Below are 17,585 nucleotides of genomic sequence, written 5' to 3'. Positions count from 1 at the left end.
CCATACGATTGTTATGGATACTAAGGAAGTGGACTGGACACACTTAAGGTGTTTCGTGCTGTCCTTGACATTTAAGGAAGTGTTCCAACTAGAGGAAGCTCCAGGGTCAGGCAGAGGGGCAGTACTCAAGACGCAGTCACTCAAACTATATTATTAGTTCAAATCTAGACCAATGTGACCTCTTGATGTCCACCCAAATGTCAGGGTGCACAGTCTGTCTCAGGTTTGCCCATGCCTCCACAGCAGAGTCTACCACTCCACAGAATCCCGTGGAATATTCCTTTACACTGTGTGCATATATGCCTCCATGACTGGTTTAATAAAGAAGCTGAGTGGCCAATAGCCAAACAGAATAAGGTTATGCTGGAAAGCCAAATTGAGAATGCTGGGAGGAAGAAGGGCAGAGTCTGAGGAGTTGCCAGCAGATGCAAAGAGAAGCAAAATGGGCTTGTTGTGCTGAGCAAAGGTACCAAGCCACGTGGCAGAGTATAGGTAAGAAATACGGGTTAGTTTGAATGTAAGAGTTAGCTAGTCACAAGCCTGAGCTATTGGCTGAGAATTTCTAATTAATATTGAGCCTCTGTGTGGTTACTTGGGAGCAGGTTGTGAGACAGAAACTTTCACCAACAAAATCAAAATCAGGTTGCGGAAATCCATTGCTAGTCTTAGCCATACACTGAGGGCTGTGGCTGGGTGTCACCCACAAGTTCATGAGTTAAGAACCTTAGTTCTCAGTGCAGCGGTGCTGGGAGAAGAACAGACAAAGGAGTATGGGCCACACTGGCTTCACTCTTGCAGATGGAGGCAGATTTTTGGGAATGGGCTAATCTCACTGGAGTGAATGCTTGTGAATGCTCTCTCTTGCCCATCTGTGTCTCTACCATGGGGCGATGCAGCATGAAACGAAGGTGCTGCCTCCAGAGTTGCACGCCAAAGCAACTTGTTTCCTTCTTAAGTTATAACTTTTCACCTGTGGTGTTTTAACACAGCAACAATAAAGCAGTAAAATACCGAGAGCACCCATAACACCCAGGTGAGCTGGGAACTGGATCCCTGCTTGACCTTTCTTGGAATTCTGTAGCTGGGTTGTTTTTTTTTTTCCTACTCTTTGCTCTTTGGGGACACCCAGATCCCAAATAAATACATGGAGACTTATTCTTACTCATGAATGCCTGGCCTTAGCATGGCTTGTTTCGAGCCAGCTTTTCTTCTTTCTTTCTTTCTTTCTTTCTTTCTTTCTTTCTTTCTTTCTTTCTTTCTTTCTTTCTTTTTATTTTCGAGACAGGGTTTCTCCATAGCTTTTTGGTTCCTGTCCTGGAACTAGCTCTTGTAGACCAGGCTGGCCTCAAACTCACAGAGATCCGCCTGCCTCTGCCTCCCAAGTGCTGGGATTAAAGGCATGCGCCACCACCGCCCGGCCTAGCCAGCTTTTCTTAAATTATCCCATCTACCTTTTACCTCTTTCCTGCTTAGCCATTGGCCATTCAGCTTTTTACTGACCAATCAGATGTTTTAGACAGGCAAAGTTATACATTTTCACAGAGTTAAGCAAGTGTAGCATAAAAGAATACAATACATCTCTGTATCATTAAACAAATGTTCCACAGCATAAATGAATGTAACACATCTTCAGCCAGGTGATGATGGCGCACCCCTTTAATCCCAGCACTCGAGAGGCAGAGGCAGGTGAATCTCTGTGAGTTTGATGCCAGCCTGGTCTACAAGAGCTAGTTCCACGACAGCTAGGGGTGTTACACAGAGAATCCCAGTCTCAGAAAAAAAAAGTTAACACATCTTCAACTAATATTCTATTTAAAAATACTGATTAATTTATTTTTGTTTTTATAACCAAAGTGGCTCCTCCAAAGTGACAGTGCTGGTGACAATGTCCCAAACAGAAGGGCTCTGACTGGGTAATAGAAGGCTTGGAATTATGTGAACAGAACCTGAAATTCAGTATTCCTCAGGAAGCCCACAAAGCAGGCTGCAGATTATGACCTCCCTTAAAAGGATGGGCATCTAGCTCAACCTTCGTCAGGTCAAAGACAGTTGTCACCTAAAATCTGCTGGCCTTTTTATCTTTTGCTTCTCTCTGCACCCCCTCCCCGAAAACAGTCTTGGCAGTGTGATGCTCAATAAAGCTTTCTTCCTACCTGTTTGTAGTTCAGGAGCCGTGAGCATGAGCCACAGTGCCACAGTGTACTACAAACCCCACGTGAAAGTCTATTGACGGTGTGTGTGTGTGTGTGTGTGTGTGTGTGTGTGTGTGTGTGTGTGTGTACAGGGGCCGTGTGGGGCCTGCCTCGGAGAAGAAAGCGGTGAAGCGAGCAAGGAATGGGCGGAGCCTGTTTTGAAAGGGGCCTTGGCGCATGCGTACAGAGACGTTCTGCAGCCATGCCTTGCATGTTCAGAGATTAGGTAGTGATTTACGGTAGGGCCCTGGACTGACTAAGCACTTGCCTGAACACTGACAACGCATGTGCTGGCAAGGAGATGCCAGAAATGCTCACACTACCCATGAACCAAACGTTGGTTGATTTCAGTAGTTTCACTGCGCCCTACATTACAATTTGATGTGCACGGGTGTTTTGTCGGCATGTAAGTGTACCCTGTGTGTGCAGTGCATGCAGAGGCCAAGAGTGGACTCATAGCCCCTGGAACTGGAGTTGCGGACAGGTATGAGCCACCAGGTAGGTGTTGGAAGCCTAGCCCCTTCTTCACTGCTGGGCTGTCTCTCCAGCTCTGCTTTTATAATTTTTGTTGAAGTCCCACCTCTCGCTTCATGCCAGCGCCCCATTACCTGCTGTTTCCTATCTACGTTCCCACACATGTAAAATACATGGCGTGTGATGTGGAGTGCTCGGATGGGGAGCCTGGCATTGCTGTAAATAGGTTTTGCTCATATTTTAACACAATGCGTATTGAGCAAATTCTCTCATTCCACCTCCCCAGCAGCCTCCTGATGTGAGTCTTAGGAAGCGAAGAACTAAACAACAGAGGAAGTTCAGCGGCACCCCAAGGAGTTCTGTGAGAGCCAAAGTTACATTTGAAGTTTTAATTACTATGCCTTAGAGATCCGTGAGACACAAATGCCTCTGATCTGCAAGCCTCTTGCCCAAGGACAGACCGTTCCTGAAATGCTGTAGACCGTTGTTTATGGGAGATAACAAGCCACGGGTTTTCATTCCCCTAAACAAGTTTGTTTGGCCCGTCTGCAGTGGATGCGCTTGATCCCATGTGGACAGGATGTATGGAGGCAGGAAATATCAGGATGTATGCTTACCCCTGATTGGGTGCAGGCTGGAGGTGTGTCAGGATGCATGCTTGCCCCTGATTGGGTGCAGACTGGAGGTGTGTCAGGATGTATGCTTGCCCCGATTGGGTGCAGACTGGAGGTGTGTCAGGATGTATGCTTGCCCCTGATTGGATGTAATGGGAAATGAAGTGAATTATGGGTTTTCCTTTTTAAGTCCTTGCAAAACTGGATTCCGGGCCATTTTTCTGAGGAACCAGAGATGGATCTGGCCAGAGCCCATCCACCTGGCCAGTATTTAATCAAAGCTTACTTCAAATTTGGCTGTAAACTGTGGTGTGGCCTTATTCTCGATTGGTGGGATTAACATTTTCCCTCAGGGTATAGAATGTCAGTGCAGCCCTAAAAGTGGGAGACCCTACCGACGGTAAGAGTAGACACCTAAGAGTAGACACCGTACCTATTACTAAAGCTGTGGGCTCGTGATTGGAACTGGAAATGACAGCGTTTATAGAGTCATAGTAGTTCAGCTGGAAAGAAAAAAAATGAGAAAAATTAGAGAGATCACCCACAAGGTGAAATAACAATGTTCTTACATCATTTTCCCCCAAAGATCTCGGGAGGGAGACAGCATCCACATTTCCAGGAATAGAAGTGACCTTTAAAATACCCATGTTTGTGGGCAGATATGTAGGTGGCCTGGCAAGTCTTCAGTTCTTTCTTTCCTTCAGTGTTGGGAGCTAATGCCAACGCAATGCTCCCCGGGCATTCTCTGGCTGGCAGAGCCGGCAGCAGCTTCTACTGTTTAGTTTATTTCATTCTGAGAAAAACTGAAAGCTGTGCGCAGTCTTCAGAGGAAAAGATTCTCCTCCTTGGAAACCAGCTCTATCAAAAGAGACATGAGCAGCATCCTGGGAGAGGGAGACTCTTTGACTCATTTACTTTTCCTGATTTTGAAGACTGAGCTGGACCTTGGACAGGTGTGTGGGGATTGGACGGTCAGGATTTGGGGGCAGGACTCTGAGGGAGGGAGTGAGCCAGTCTCAGATGAAAGGAACCAGATGTGATGGAGTCTGAGTTCTTTGTCTCACTTCCCTTTCTTCCCAAAGAAAGCCGGTAGCCCTAGGCTGTAGATTGGATCAAGCTGCAGTGCTGTTAGAAGACCCGTTGTGATCTACAAGATCCTTAGACTTTCTTAAGATTTGGTCTTTGTAGGCAGGGTGCTAAACTCAGAAGTGGCGGCAAGAAAGGTTGCCTTTGTTTCTGATCCTCATGAGTCCCAGCGGCCAGAGACCCAAAGGGACAGAGAGAAGAAAGTAAGTTTTCAGTGCAAAGAGAGCATGGAGGTTGGAGCCCTGGGTAACAGGTCAATGTTGCCACAGGACCATCTACCACACCAAGCATGGCAAGGGCCAGGAGTGCCTTTACCTGTTCATTGCAGTTAATCTTCTCAGAAACAAGGTCAACAACATCCCCCACTCCTGGGCAGGACAGCTGGGTAGCAATACCCCCACTCCTGGGCAGCCTGGCCTAGAGAACTCTTACTGTATAGTTCCTTCTGGTCCAGGTCTTAAGCAGCAAGGCAGTGCTAGGCTTTGATGCCTCATATTGGTGTGGGCCCTGCCTCCCCAACCCAGTAGGGCAGTAGAAGAAGTGACCTGTAGAGGGCTGGGTTGGGGAGGCAGGGCCCATGCCAAAATGAGACTTCTATGCTCTCTTTTCAGCGGAAGTGGGGGGGGGGCTTGCAAGTGGGCTGGGCTTGTCTCTTAAAGGGACAGGGTACCCAGGTGGTAGGCCAGCAGATCATAGCATTGGGGCTATGCCCCATCTGTCACTTTAATTACAAACAGTTTTGTCTTGCCTGTTCCAGGAAACAGCTACCATGCCTTTGTTTCAAAAAGTTGTCATAACCATCCTGCAACCCTACCGTTGTTTGAAAAGGTTGTTATGTCAACCTGTTGCTATGACTACCTTGCTATGATCACTTTGCAGTCATGTCTTTGTTTCAGGAGGATGTTATGACCAACCTGTTATGCTTATATTCTGCTCCTTTAACCAAACCCGTCTTGCTCACCAAATCCCCCATTCTGAACCCCCTACCCTTGAGCTATAAAAAACCTTGTGTTTCTCAAGCCCAATGCTGATCTCTTGAACCCTTAGGGAGAGAAAGCCCATGTACACAAATAAAAACATTTGCTTTTTAATTAATTTGGTCATGGTGATTTGGGTCAGTGGTTTTTCTCCTCTAATCTTTGGAGTTAACATTGTCACACAGTAGACAGCAGGTAGTAAGGAATCCGAATTGCCACACTCTATAAGAAGTCTGGCTCCATTTATGCTAACTGAAGAAACCAGGCAAGAAGGGCTCGTGCATAGTGTGACATGTTTCTTTATTGTTGTTGTTTTCTGTTTTTAACATAAAATGGGCTACGAGTGACAACTTAAATGACACAAATACAGAGTAGTGATTGAGTGGGCATGGGAGCTATCTGAAGGGATCTCGTGGGGTGATAGAAAGGTTCTGTCTGTTGCAAGAACGGTATTTCTTTTCCTTGATTTGTGTTTGAAGTTTTATTGGTTTTTATGTTGAAGAAAAAATGATCTGGATCCAACCTTCCCTTCCCTTTAATTTGCCTTTTTATTTACCAAGTAAGTTTGGTGGTTTCCTGATTTTCTTTCTTTTGCTCAATATTATTTCTTCAAAAAAATTTTATTACGTTTATTTATTTTGAGTGTATATATGTGTGCATGGGTGTGAGCGTGCATGTGTGTGTGCGCACACACACAGCATGGCACATCTGTGACCGTCATAGGACAGCTTAGAGGAGTCGGTCTCTCTTTCCACTTTGTGTGTCCTAGGGATGGCACTCAGGTCCACAAGTTTGGCAGCTGAGCCATCTTGCCAGCCCTCAGTAATGTTTTTTTAGCATTCATTTCTTGCACAAACTTTTCTGTCTGGCTTAAGCCAGTGTGTTCAGTGAGAACAGGCACGGTGTAAGATTGCACGCCTCGTGTATCCCCAGGGTTCCTCATGTCCCCACACACTGCTCTGCACTGGGTTGAAGACTTTAGTACAAACTGCAGTGCTTGCTTTCCTGTGTACCTGAGTACCTGAGAAGCAAAGTCTTAGCTTCTCAGGGCCAGAGGAGAGGTCATGGACTCAATCCTACACGAATAACCCCATGATTATCCTAATGCATTCTGGCCATGTAAGTTGAGTTACTTTTAGCCCTAAAGAGCAAGGGGGAAGATATCTACAATCTTCAGACCGAGGACACTGGGCAAGGACCATCCCACCAGGAGGTTCATTTCACCAAACCAGCTGGTTTTCATTCGTATGGAGCTCTCTGGATTTTATGTGACATGGATTTGTTCCCAGTTAGGTTTGCAGAGTCACCTTAGGAGCAGTGCTGGCTTACCAAGCGGAAGAGAGGGATCTTACCTGAAGGCTCAGGTGGTGTCCCTGAGCACAGAGAGGGCAGCCTGCAAGCTCCAGTTTGTTTCTTCTATTTTTACCTGAGTGACACAGTCTCCGTGCACCTTCCAGCGGGTGTACTCTGCGTTTGGAGAGGCTGCAGCGCTGTGAATGGCGATGCTCGGCATGTCCTCAACTTTAGGCATCTTTTTCCAAGTTCTGAGGACAAGAATAGAAGGATCTCCCTCTTATACCCTGTCCTCAGCCAGGAGTCTTGCCTCTGGGGAATCGTTCAGTTGGAGGCTGCACCTGCCTCCATCCTTGTCCATTCTCCCAGCCCTCAGTACTCTGTCAGTGGGGAGCTCTCTGAATGGGCCATACCCCTTGAGCACTTCCTTTTCTAGAGTCCAGGGGAAAAAAAGCCAGTGTGTGACTGTTACAAATAATATGGTCTTTTTTTTTTTTTTAAATAATGAAATGTTTGTACAAGCTAAAGAGTTTGCTGGGTTTCTGTAGGGAGCAAGACATTTAAAAAAATCCTTTGTAGAGCATTGATATTATTCTCTTTGAAAGAGGAGGAAACAGAGGCACAAAAGATAAAGGACTTGCCAAAGTCAGTACATAGCAACATCAGAATCCCAGCGTGGGCAACCTGGATTTCAGTGGTTGCAAACAGATTGACTACCTGTCAACAATTGCACATGATGGTGATCTCATGGTTCAAATATAATATTCCAGTAAGTGTACCCAGAATGGAGATGCCAGGTTGCTGTGGGATAATCCCTTTGTGGTTTGGTTAATAAACAAGCTGACTAGCCAAAAGCTGAACATAATTAGGTTAGGTGGGAAAGCCAAATTGAGAATGTTGGGAAGGAGAAAGGAGTCAGGAGATGCCAGCCAGCTACTGAGCAAGCAGAACTTGTAGAAAAGGAGGTAACAAGTCATGAGCCATGTGGCAAAGTATTAATAGATGTATGGGTTAATTTAAATCTAAGAGTTATCTAGTAATAAGCATGAGCTACTGGCCAAGCATTTATAAATAATATTCAGTCTCTGTCTGGTAATTGGGAAGCAGCCACTGGGACAGGGAGCGGGCTGTCAGGACAGGAAACTCCGCCTACACCAGGTCACTGAGACCCTGCAGTTCCTATACCCCCATGTGATGCCCTAGCTGCAGGTCCAAGATTAAAAGCACAGGTTTGGGGGACCAATCCTGATTCCAGGACTTGGTCTCCTATTCTGAAGTACATTTGATTAAATGTCTTGGGAGTTAGCAAGAGAGAACTTTTCAGTGTGCTGAAACATGGAAACTTAACACTTAAAGTACAGTTAGTCAAAGGACTACTGTGTGTCCATGTATGTGGGTGACTAAAATGTCTAAGGGAAATATTTCTATGATATTCCCCATATGATAGAACCACAGACTGAACATCCCAGAAATGTCCTCCAATTCCAAAGACCACAAGAGGTGAATCTCATACTTGACCTTACAAGACAATTGTAACTAAATGCAGGTACATTGACAGCATTGCACAAAATCTTCTTCAGGGATATGGAGAATATGATCAAACGGCATTCTCAAATAATTACTCAAATATTTGTAAACAATCTGTTCTGATTATGACACGAATAGCCAGCATCTTGCCACTTCTCTCAAGGTAAGAGAAAATATGCTCCCAAACTCACCATGGTAGCATGGGAAGAAAACCAAATGAATTAGAGGCATTCAGGCCTGAATGTTCATTCTCACGTTCAGAGAGAATCCTCTCCAGTACGATGCCAGGCATAAATCAGCCACTTTTAGCTGCATGATGCATGTGACAGAGGTTAAAAGGGACAGGAGAGTCCAACCAAACTGAAGTCAAAAGTGCAAATGGCTAATTTAAAAGTGTGTGGAAGAAAAGAAAGCATTTCTGAAGTTATGTTTGGTCATTGGGCCAGTAAGACTTTGTTTATCGAAATCCCCTCCTTTTAACTTAAAAAAAAAATAGTCACCACGGGTAACGGATGAGTCCATATGCTTCTGGCTTTCAGGCAGACTCCTTCATGACCAGCCCCCAGTAGCAGAAATGCTAAGCTGTTAGATCTGAACATTTACAAGTGCCTAACTAACTATAAACTAAAAATAGAATGCATTGAATTCAAGATCAGATGAGAGAGCCAGCATCGATCTACCCAGTACCCATCCTCCCCACTTCCCTCCATCTACCTCTGTCCATTCTTCATCTGTCCATCCATCCATCCATCCATCCATCCATCCATCCACTAACCAACCTATCCACCCACACACTCAACTATCTATCACTCACCCACTCATGCATCCACCCATCCATCCAATCATTCATCTATCATCCACCCATGCATCCAATCATTCATCCATCCACCCATCCACCCACCCCACCCACCCTCCCATCCATCCATCCATCCATCCATCCATCCATCCATCCATCCATCCACTCTTCCACCCACCCATCTATCCATCTACCCACCCACCCTCCCATCCATTCATCTATCCACCCATCCCCCATCCGTCCATCCATTCATCTATTCATCCATCCATTAATCCAAAGCCTACCAGGACTCATGAATAAAACTTCTAATTTCTATGCTATAGCAGTTCCAGTCTAGTGACAGATTGTGAACAAGACACTCTGGTGTAGCACTGTAGCGCCAGTCAGTGAAGTCTACCCAAACTGTGTTGATAATTGTATGATGCAGAGAGAAGAAGGTTCCCTAAGAAAAGACACTTCCTGGAGGCCCTAAGAAGGGCTATAAACAGGCAGAGGAAGTCACCAAGACAGACACAAGGAATGTGACAGAAAAGGATGCTTGTTAGAAGTCCACTTGCTTCAACCCATGGGGGCTCACTGGGGTTTGCAGGCATCATGAAGAAATGCACAGGGGAAATTAAGCAGGGTCTCCATCCGTCATGTTTGTTAAATGAAATGCTCCAGAAAGAGAGACACCATCACCTTTCACCATCTCTACCTTGACATCACCATGACAGAGATCTATCAATACAGACGTCAGAACACGTATACAGTGATGGACCTATGACAAGACCTCCATCCATCTTGACCTCCCAGACCTCCTTTAGTGCTTTGATCTCATGCCCCCACACCAATCCTGATATAGTCATTCTAGCCTGGCTGCCCTTGTTCAAGCTCTCCAGATATGGCCCACCCAAGGGCCCATCTCTGGCACTTCTTCAACAACAACACTCTCCCTTCCCCTAGACAACAGCACCCTCCCCTCCCCAGCTTCCTCCTCCCCCTCACTCCTTCTCCTTCCTCCCCTCTTTGATGGGGCCCATTCCGGCTACCTCACCAAACACTGCACTCTTGAGTGTGTGCACCCATTCATACGCATGTGGGTATCGGGCATTGGAACTCTTTATTTTTTACATTTATCAGCTTCAAAAATATCATATAACTTATTCTATCTGTTTTGTTTTGCTCCCAATAGACTTTAACTCCACAAGGGGCAAGACTCTTGCTTTGTTCACTGAGGTATTGTAAACACTAAAGGCAAAGACTGGCCGTAGTAGAGGCTCAGTCAGTGTTTGATGAATGAGTGTAAGATTGGATATATTCCCCACCCCAAACCACCCAAATGAAATAAGGGATCAGAAATGAGGGTGAGAGAGGCCAGGGAGAAGTTTGTGTCAGTGATAATGAGGACAGGTTGAGCGAGGACCGTGGTCACTGTGAGTCGGCTGTAGGTTAGCGTTATTACAGATATTACAAGTCAGAACTTGGTGGACGGTATCCGGGCATGAGAGATAAGCAAACAAGGATGATTATTCTTATATAAGGCATTAAAAAAAACTGTCATGATTGACATAAGAAATGCCTCCCCCAGGCTCATGTTGTGAACACTTGGTCATAGCTGGTGCCACTAATGTGAAGGTCTTGTGTTGGGCCTCATGAGACCTGGTCGTGAAGCCCAGTGTAACTTCCTGAGCCTAACTTGAGTTTGGTGAGGCCCAGTGTAACTTCCTGAGCCTAACTTGAGTTTGGAGAGGATTGACTCAGCACAGCCCATCCTAGGCCCACCTCTGCCCAGCCACCACTGACATGGCAGGATATTATTGGCCCTTATTCCTTACTCTACCTTACCCCATCCCAAGACTCCTGCCCCCTACCTCCACCCTGTGTAAGTTCCTGCCCTGATGCAATAAAGTGATTTCCTGCTTAGGCAGACTCCTGGCTCGGTGTGTGTTTCTCCCTGGTGGCCAGGGGAGGTCTGGGTCATCGACACTCACCATCCCGCTCAGCCCCAGGGAGAGACCAGCGGGGCCAGCTCCGCCTCAGCCCTATCTGCTGGAGGACCCGGCAGTCTTGGAAACGTTGGATGTGGAACATGCCTGAAGAAAGTAGATCACCTTGGGGAGGATTCTTGGGGACATATTATCCCTGGCTCCTTCCTGTCACACTGATTGCTGTCTGTCAAGAAGTAAGGCTGTCTTTCACCACGTGCTGCCACCATGGTCCTCTGCCCAGGAGACGATCTGCCATGGGCAGGACCCTCTGAAACAGTGGTGGTCAAAAGACCTTCTTTCCTATGTTTATCTGCCAGGTATGCTGGTCACAGTGACATGTAAACCCATAGAAGATTCCACCTAAGCAAGTGCTAAGTATTTATGTTCATGTTCTATTTTCCCACTGACATCTGGAGAGCGTGTGCTCTGTCCCAGTCTGTCCCCAGAAGCCTTCTGATGCCCCCTAAAACCAGGGTGTCCTTGGTTAGTTCACTGCAGACAGGAACAAATACACAGAAAACTAAACCTAGGGGGGACCACCAGATTTGTGAGGAGCCTCTGGAAACTCCTTTCTCATGATAAGAGGTGCCCACTGGCTCAAAGTTCTCCCTGTTCTCATGACTCCCAGATGGGGCCCAGCTGCCCAGGGCTATTTCTTGTGTTCCGAGCCTGTTAGCCGTCCACTTGCTTGTCTTTTTTTTATCCCTTTCGTCTCTCCCCTCCTCCCTCTGCCACCCACTTCCTAGGATCTGTTTGAGGGGACCTAGTTTTGAAGAATAGCTTGAAGACTTCTTACTGAGGCATGGCCTCTGGGATTTTTGTTTTGTTTTGCTTTTTGTTTTTTTTTTTTTTTTTTAAATTCTGTAATTTTTGGATCATAGGGCTAGTCGACTGCATAGCTGTTCAGAAAGCCAGCCCAGTCAGCAGACGGGCAGCTGTCTCAGAGGCACGCGCGACTGTTCCCTGAAACTGCTTTTTCCAATTTTCTCTGCTCCTTTTTCTCAAAAATTCTGACAAAAGAGATACCTGCCTCTACATGGACCAGCCAAGTGATGGGGCACTGTCTCCTGAGTGCTCTCCTGTTCCGTTCGTTCCTCTGCGTGCTGGAGTATTGGACCTGAAGCGCCGTCGTTCACGATAAATGGATGGCAGTGGTTTTCTAGCTCCTCCCTGGAAGACTGATGTCAACTGTAGATGGGAGCCTGTTGTCTGTGGCTGCATTTGAGCATCTGTCAGGCCAGGGAGTGTTCATCTGTGTCCGCCCGGGTTTGAATAGAATGTTTCTCTAAAGCCCCCATTGGTTTCTGTGAGTTCTGCTTGCAGTGGGGCCATTGTCGTGGAGGAGGAACTACTGTAATCACTGTATCCTGACTGCGGCCCACATGTGCATAGGAGACCGTACCACAGGAACTCCTCAGCTTCCCTCTTCCTCTCATATGGAGAAGCAGTGTGAGTGACTGTGTGTGTACAGGTGTGTGCTTGTGTTTCGGGCACGGTGAGGTTTGGGGGATTGCAGTGTAATTATGTCTTGTGTTGTGTGCGGATCAGGAGTCTTTATGGGATGTCTTCAAGAAGGGTATCTGCTCTGTGGTCCGTGTCCATGGGGTGTGTGTGTGTGTGAGAGAGAGAGAGAGAGAGAGAGAGACAGAGACAGAGACAGAGACAGAGAGACAGAGAGAGAGACAGACAGAGAGAGAGGAGAGAGAGAGAGAGAGAGACAGAGAGAGACAGAGAGAGAGACAGAGAGAGACAGAGAGAGAGACAGAGAGAGACCTTGTGCACTTGTGATCATGCAGTGGTCACACCCATCCCTGGGTCACCTACTAACACTGATTCCCAGTCCGCAAAGGCACATACTCCGGTCTCCAGAGTTATTCTGGGGGAGACTGAAGAGGTGGTGTGTCAAGGGCCCTCCCTGCCTGCCAATCTGCCGGGCACTGTAGGACCAGGCGCAAGGGATAGACTTGGACTTTTGTGCACTGTTTCCAGAGGAAGTCCGAAAAGAAGATGCTCCACAGAGGATACCAAACAAGAACATTTCCATCCAGAAGAGTCCCAGATCTCCTCACTGTGAGGCCACTGCAGGACACTAGTGTCTCCATCAACTCTGTAATCTATAATTATGATCTGTAGCCTATGATCTCGTATCCCTCAGCACGTCCAGGCTGCAGCTCACCCTCTTACCCAAGCTCCCACATGGGATAGGTTCACAGATCTGCCCGTTACTGTGGGCGATCCCTGATTCCCCTCCCATCTATCGAGCATGCCAGGTTTTCTGCACTGGTTCCCAGGTAGCTTGAGCAACATTCCATAAGCCAGCCAGAGGCCCCAGCTTTAAAAGCTGAGAGTGAGGTTATCAAGGTCTGAGCTGAAAACTGGACACTCAGCCTGCCTTCCTGCAGGTTCCACATCTCTGGTTAAGCCTACCGATCACCAAACAGGCACAGACCGAACCAAACTGCGTCTATCTTGAGTATATAGAGACTCCTTTCTTGACACTGCTCCCTAAAAACCACAGCATGACAGCCAACTGATTACGTATCATTTACGTTCTGTCTGGTTGTACACATCACTGGACAGCTTAGAGCACCAAGGAGGGCGTATGCAGGCTCTATCAAACACTGTGTGATTTTAGCTGAAGCACTTGAGTGCTTACACATGTTGGTATAGAATGTCCTGGAACCCAGAATACTGGGAGGCGGGGAGCTTATCCTTAGGTCAGCTACCAGTATAGTTAAAGAGCTTGAATTATGGCTCTGTGGTGAATTCTGGCCATCTTTTCTTTTTGTTTGAAAAGGGCACCTAGGTAACTTTGAAGCCAGGCTCATTCCTGACTTTCACTTTCTGGATCACTCCACGAGACCATCTCTAGTTTACCAGAAGTAGTCGTGGTGGCCACACTGTCCTCATAGTCCAACAGTTTGTTCCTCTCCAGGACGGGCACGGCTTTTTCCCCCAAGTCCTGACGTCAGGACGCCCCATGCCACCCCATCAGTTGCACTGGTCTTTCCTCCTGGGTGCATCTGAGTTACCGTCTCCCGCTCTCACCGGCTCTGCGTGGGCGGTCATGTTTTCCAGGTAATCTCCCAAGACTCAGAGCAGGGGGCGTCCCTGCTGGGGACCACACCTTTGGGCCGGTGTGCCATAGCCTCTCACTACGAGAGCTTGGATGGAGAGTGTCCCCCCGGCCTACTGTGTTGACAGCTTTGTCCAACTGTGGGAGGTGACAGAACCGTGAAGAGGCGAGGCCTAGAGGGAGGAAGTCAGGTCATTGGAAGGACGCTCTTGAAGGGATATTGGGATCCTGGCCCCTCCTCTTCCTGTCTCCATTGCTGGCAAGCTACCGTGGGATGGCCTCTTCTACCACATCCTTCCACCACGAGGTACTATGTCCCTGTGGGCAAAAAACAACAGGGCCAAAACCCAGCAGGGCCAAACGATCAAGGGCTGGAATCTCACAAACTGAGCAAAAAGAACCCCCGTTCTCTTTAAAGTTGTCTATCTTGGGTCTGTTGTCATGGTGACAGGAAGCCAATGCACACTATCCCTTTGCAACTGTGAATTGAGAGACCATCAAAGGACAGGTGCTCTTCTTCCTGACAGCACATTTGATGGCAAGAAAGGTGCTGGGTGTGACTCATGCCAGGGGCATTGCAGAGGGAGGGCTATGAGCTGTGATCTGGGACACTTTCTGGAAGAGATGGGATTGGATCCCAGGATTGCTGGAGGGAAGAATTCAGGATGGTGGGGTGGTAGGAAGTGGCCCTGTGACTGGCCTCTGGACTACAGGCAGTGGTGGTTTCAATGGGAAGTGTGCCCCATGGGCTAAGGTAGTTGAACTCTGGGTCTCCAGTTGGTGGCTCTGTCTGGGGAGGTGGTGTGGCCTTGCTGGGGGAAGCCCATCGCTGGAGGTGAGCTTTGAGAGTTGGCAACTTCACCCTACTTAAAGTTTGCTCTCTCTGTTTCCTGTCTGCTGATTAAGATGTGACCTCTCAGCCCGCAGTGATGCCTCCCCCACCATTACGGAGCTCACCCCCTCCCCCAGAACTGTAAACCGAAATAAACTCTCTTTGCTTTAGGTCACGGTGTTTAGCACAGCAACAGAAAGGGACTGATACATTCGGCAGGAGTGGCATCCAGCACGCACAGGAGACTTAGAAAACTCCTCTGTGGGGCCCCTTTCTCTGTGTTTCCCCCACTTGGTTGTTTGGGCCTAGGGGAAGTGCCTGAATCACTACACAGAGGCTGCCCACCAAATACTTCTATTACTTGAATAATTACTTGAACTGTTACTTGAATAGCAAGTAAATTTCTGTTGTGAAAACTCACTGAACTCGGTGGACGTTTGTTAAAGTGTCTTAGTCATGTTCTATGGCTGTGGAGAGACACCATGGCCATGACAACTCTTAGAAAGGGAAACATTTAACTTGGGTTGGCTTACAGGTCAGAAATTTAATCCATTATCATTATGGCGGGAAGCATGGTGGCGCAGAGGCAGATGCGGTGCTGGAGAAGGAGTTGAGAATCTTCCATCTGGATTCTCAGACCGCAGCGAGAGAGAAGACGTTGGACCTGGCTTTGGGCATTTGAAACCTCAAAGGCCACCCCCAGTGACACACTTCCTAATCCCTGTCAAGTAGCGCCACTCTCTAAGGGCCAAACATTCAAATCCATGAGCCTACGGTGTGGGGGGGGGGGGCGGGGGCGGGGATTTCTATCTGGACCACCACATGCAGCGTGCTCACCTGAGTTACAACAGCTCATCATCTGGATATTTTATGTTTCCCTGAAATATCCATTTTGATCTTTTGTATTGCTGATTTTATTATCATCTGCTTTGTTATACTGAGAACTGTTTCTTGGATGAATGAATAGATTCAGCTTCAGAGGTACAGAGTGGTATTGTGACTGTATCATGGAGCAGGGTTGTGAAGTGGAGTCTGAGTCTAAGGAGATTAGAACTCAGAAGAAAAAGCAAAGCACCAAGCCCCCCCCCGTGTGTGTATGTGCACGCACATACGTGTATGCGTGCACACACGCATGTTCACGTATAATACACATGTGTATGGAGTCAGAGGTTGACATTAGGTAGCTCCTTCCTTTGCTCGTCACCTTGTTTAGAGACAGGATTTCTCGCTGACCCTGGGGCTCGCTCATCCATTAGGCTAGACTGACCAGTCAGCCTACTACAGGGATTCGCCTGTCTCCACTCCTGTTGGGGATACTGGTGTGCTGCACCCAGATTTTATGTGGGTGCTGGGGAATTGAACTGAGGTCCTCATCTTTGGACAATAAGCACTTTCCAGACGGAGCCACATCCGCCAACCCCCTGGCCATCTTGAGAACATTTGGTTGAATCTTTTACCCTATTGCAATACATATATAAGATATTATGGAAAAAAATTTGCTTTAAAAACATATGGCTCCACCTCTTCAGCAATTGCATTTAAACTTCAATATTTACCTTAATAGTTCACCTACAGATGCCAAAACCAGAATGTTCACACATCCCTGCAATCAATCGAAAAAGAAAAGAAATGAAAAAAGAGTCCTACTTGTTCCCCATGCGCTGAAAGTGTGCGCTCTCTCAGCAGAAAGAGCAAATGGCATTTCTCCCTGCGAGATGAGTAGGTGACTTTTCAGACAGCCCTACCCCTCCCCAACCAGGTGGAGAGTCAAACGCAGAGACACTGGGGCGTCCATGACCTTGAGGGGGACATCAGCTCAGCCACACTGCACTTGTCCAAGTGATGGGCCTCAGAGTCACAGGGCACTCCCTTGTGGCACACAAAGGACTTCCAAACAGTAGCTATGTTTGGAGTTGCATTTGATATGGGGGGACACACCGGCGTAATAGCTTGGTGTATATAATAATGGTCTGATTTTATTTTAATTAAAAAAGAAAACAAAGCAACAACAACAACAAAATAAAAACCCTTGCTGCCATGAGGTGCCTAATAGATTCTGTCACTCTCTTGGTGTCCTAGGGACCTGTGCTTGGAGCAAGCTAAGCTAGAACGGTGGGGGAAGCAATTCTCTTTCCTTTCCCTTCTTCCACCTGCCTGGCGCGCATGTGGGCGTCAGGTCTGTCTGCTTTGAAAAGGAATCCCGGCATTATTACCTCCCATTCGTCCCCTGGCTCCCTCTTCTGAACTCCCCATCCATCTAACCAGGGGTGCTATCTGGCTTTGGACCCCATCTTCCAGCCTTGCGCTTCCCCACCGACCTATCGCGTACCAACCCACGGACAGCTTCCACTCAGCTGCTCCCCTGCAAGAAACCGAGATGGCAGCCTGCTCCCTGCTAGATTAAATTGAGACCCTTAAAAGGCCTCAGCCTTCAAGCCTCCATCCATGGGCCCCATCTTTCATCATTTCCACTTCTGTGGTCTGAGTTAAGCCCTCCTTCAGTCCACCTGGCTGCCACTTCCTTCCCTGCCCCCCATCCCCGTGTCATGCTTACAGGGGGGCATTCATTGGCTATCTTCTCCCAAGCTGGTACTTGGAGTATGCAGCTGGCTCAAGAAGGTCTCCTCCCTTGCCCCAGTCTAAAGACTATTTTCTCGAATCCATCCTGAAGATCACTGGCTCCTGCCTGCCGTTAGCAGGATTGCGGGGCTCTTACTATATATAAGCACTGCTTCAGTACTTCTAAAA

The 17,585-nt window shown here is 47.5% G+C and overlaps 1 protein-coding gene across 1 annotated transcript in view; it reads right to left on the bottom strand.

Moving 5' to 3' along the window:
* The window catches only part of LOC126513515 (WD repeat-containing protein on Y chromosome-like), a 121,328-nt gene that overhangs the window by 58,857 nt on the left and 44,886 nt on the right, over positions 1-17,585 (bottom strand). Inside the window, exons 10-12 of the mRNA XM_050161960.1 lie at positions 16,394-16,440; positions 6,770-6,887; positions 3,714-3,783 (exon numbers count right to left, since the gene is read on the bottom strand). Of these exons, the coding sequence (XP_050017917.1) occupies positions 3,714-3,783; positions 6,770-6,887; positions 16,394-16,440 (235 nt within the window). The remainder of the gene's footprint in view (positions 1-3,713; positions 3,784-6,769; positions 6,888-16,393; positions 16,441-17,585) is intronic.

This window comes from Alexandromys fortis, unplaced genomic scaffold, assembly GCF_014885135.2.
Source record: "Alexandromys fortis isolate MF-2015 unplaced genomic scaffold, M_Fortis_MF-2015_v1.1 scaffold_118, whole genome shotgun sequence".
Classification (NCBI taxonomy): domain Eukaryota; kingdom Metazoa; phylum Chordata; class Mammalia; order Rodentia; family Cricetidae; genus Alexandromys; species Alexandromys fortis.
Note: the sequence above shows the minus strand (reverse complement) of the source record. Positions and strands in the feature narration are given on the sequence as shown.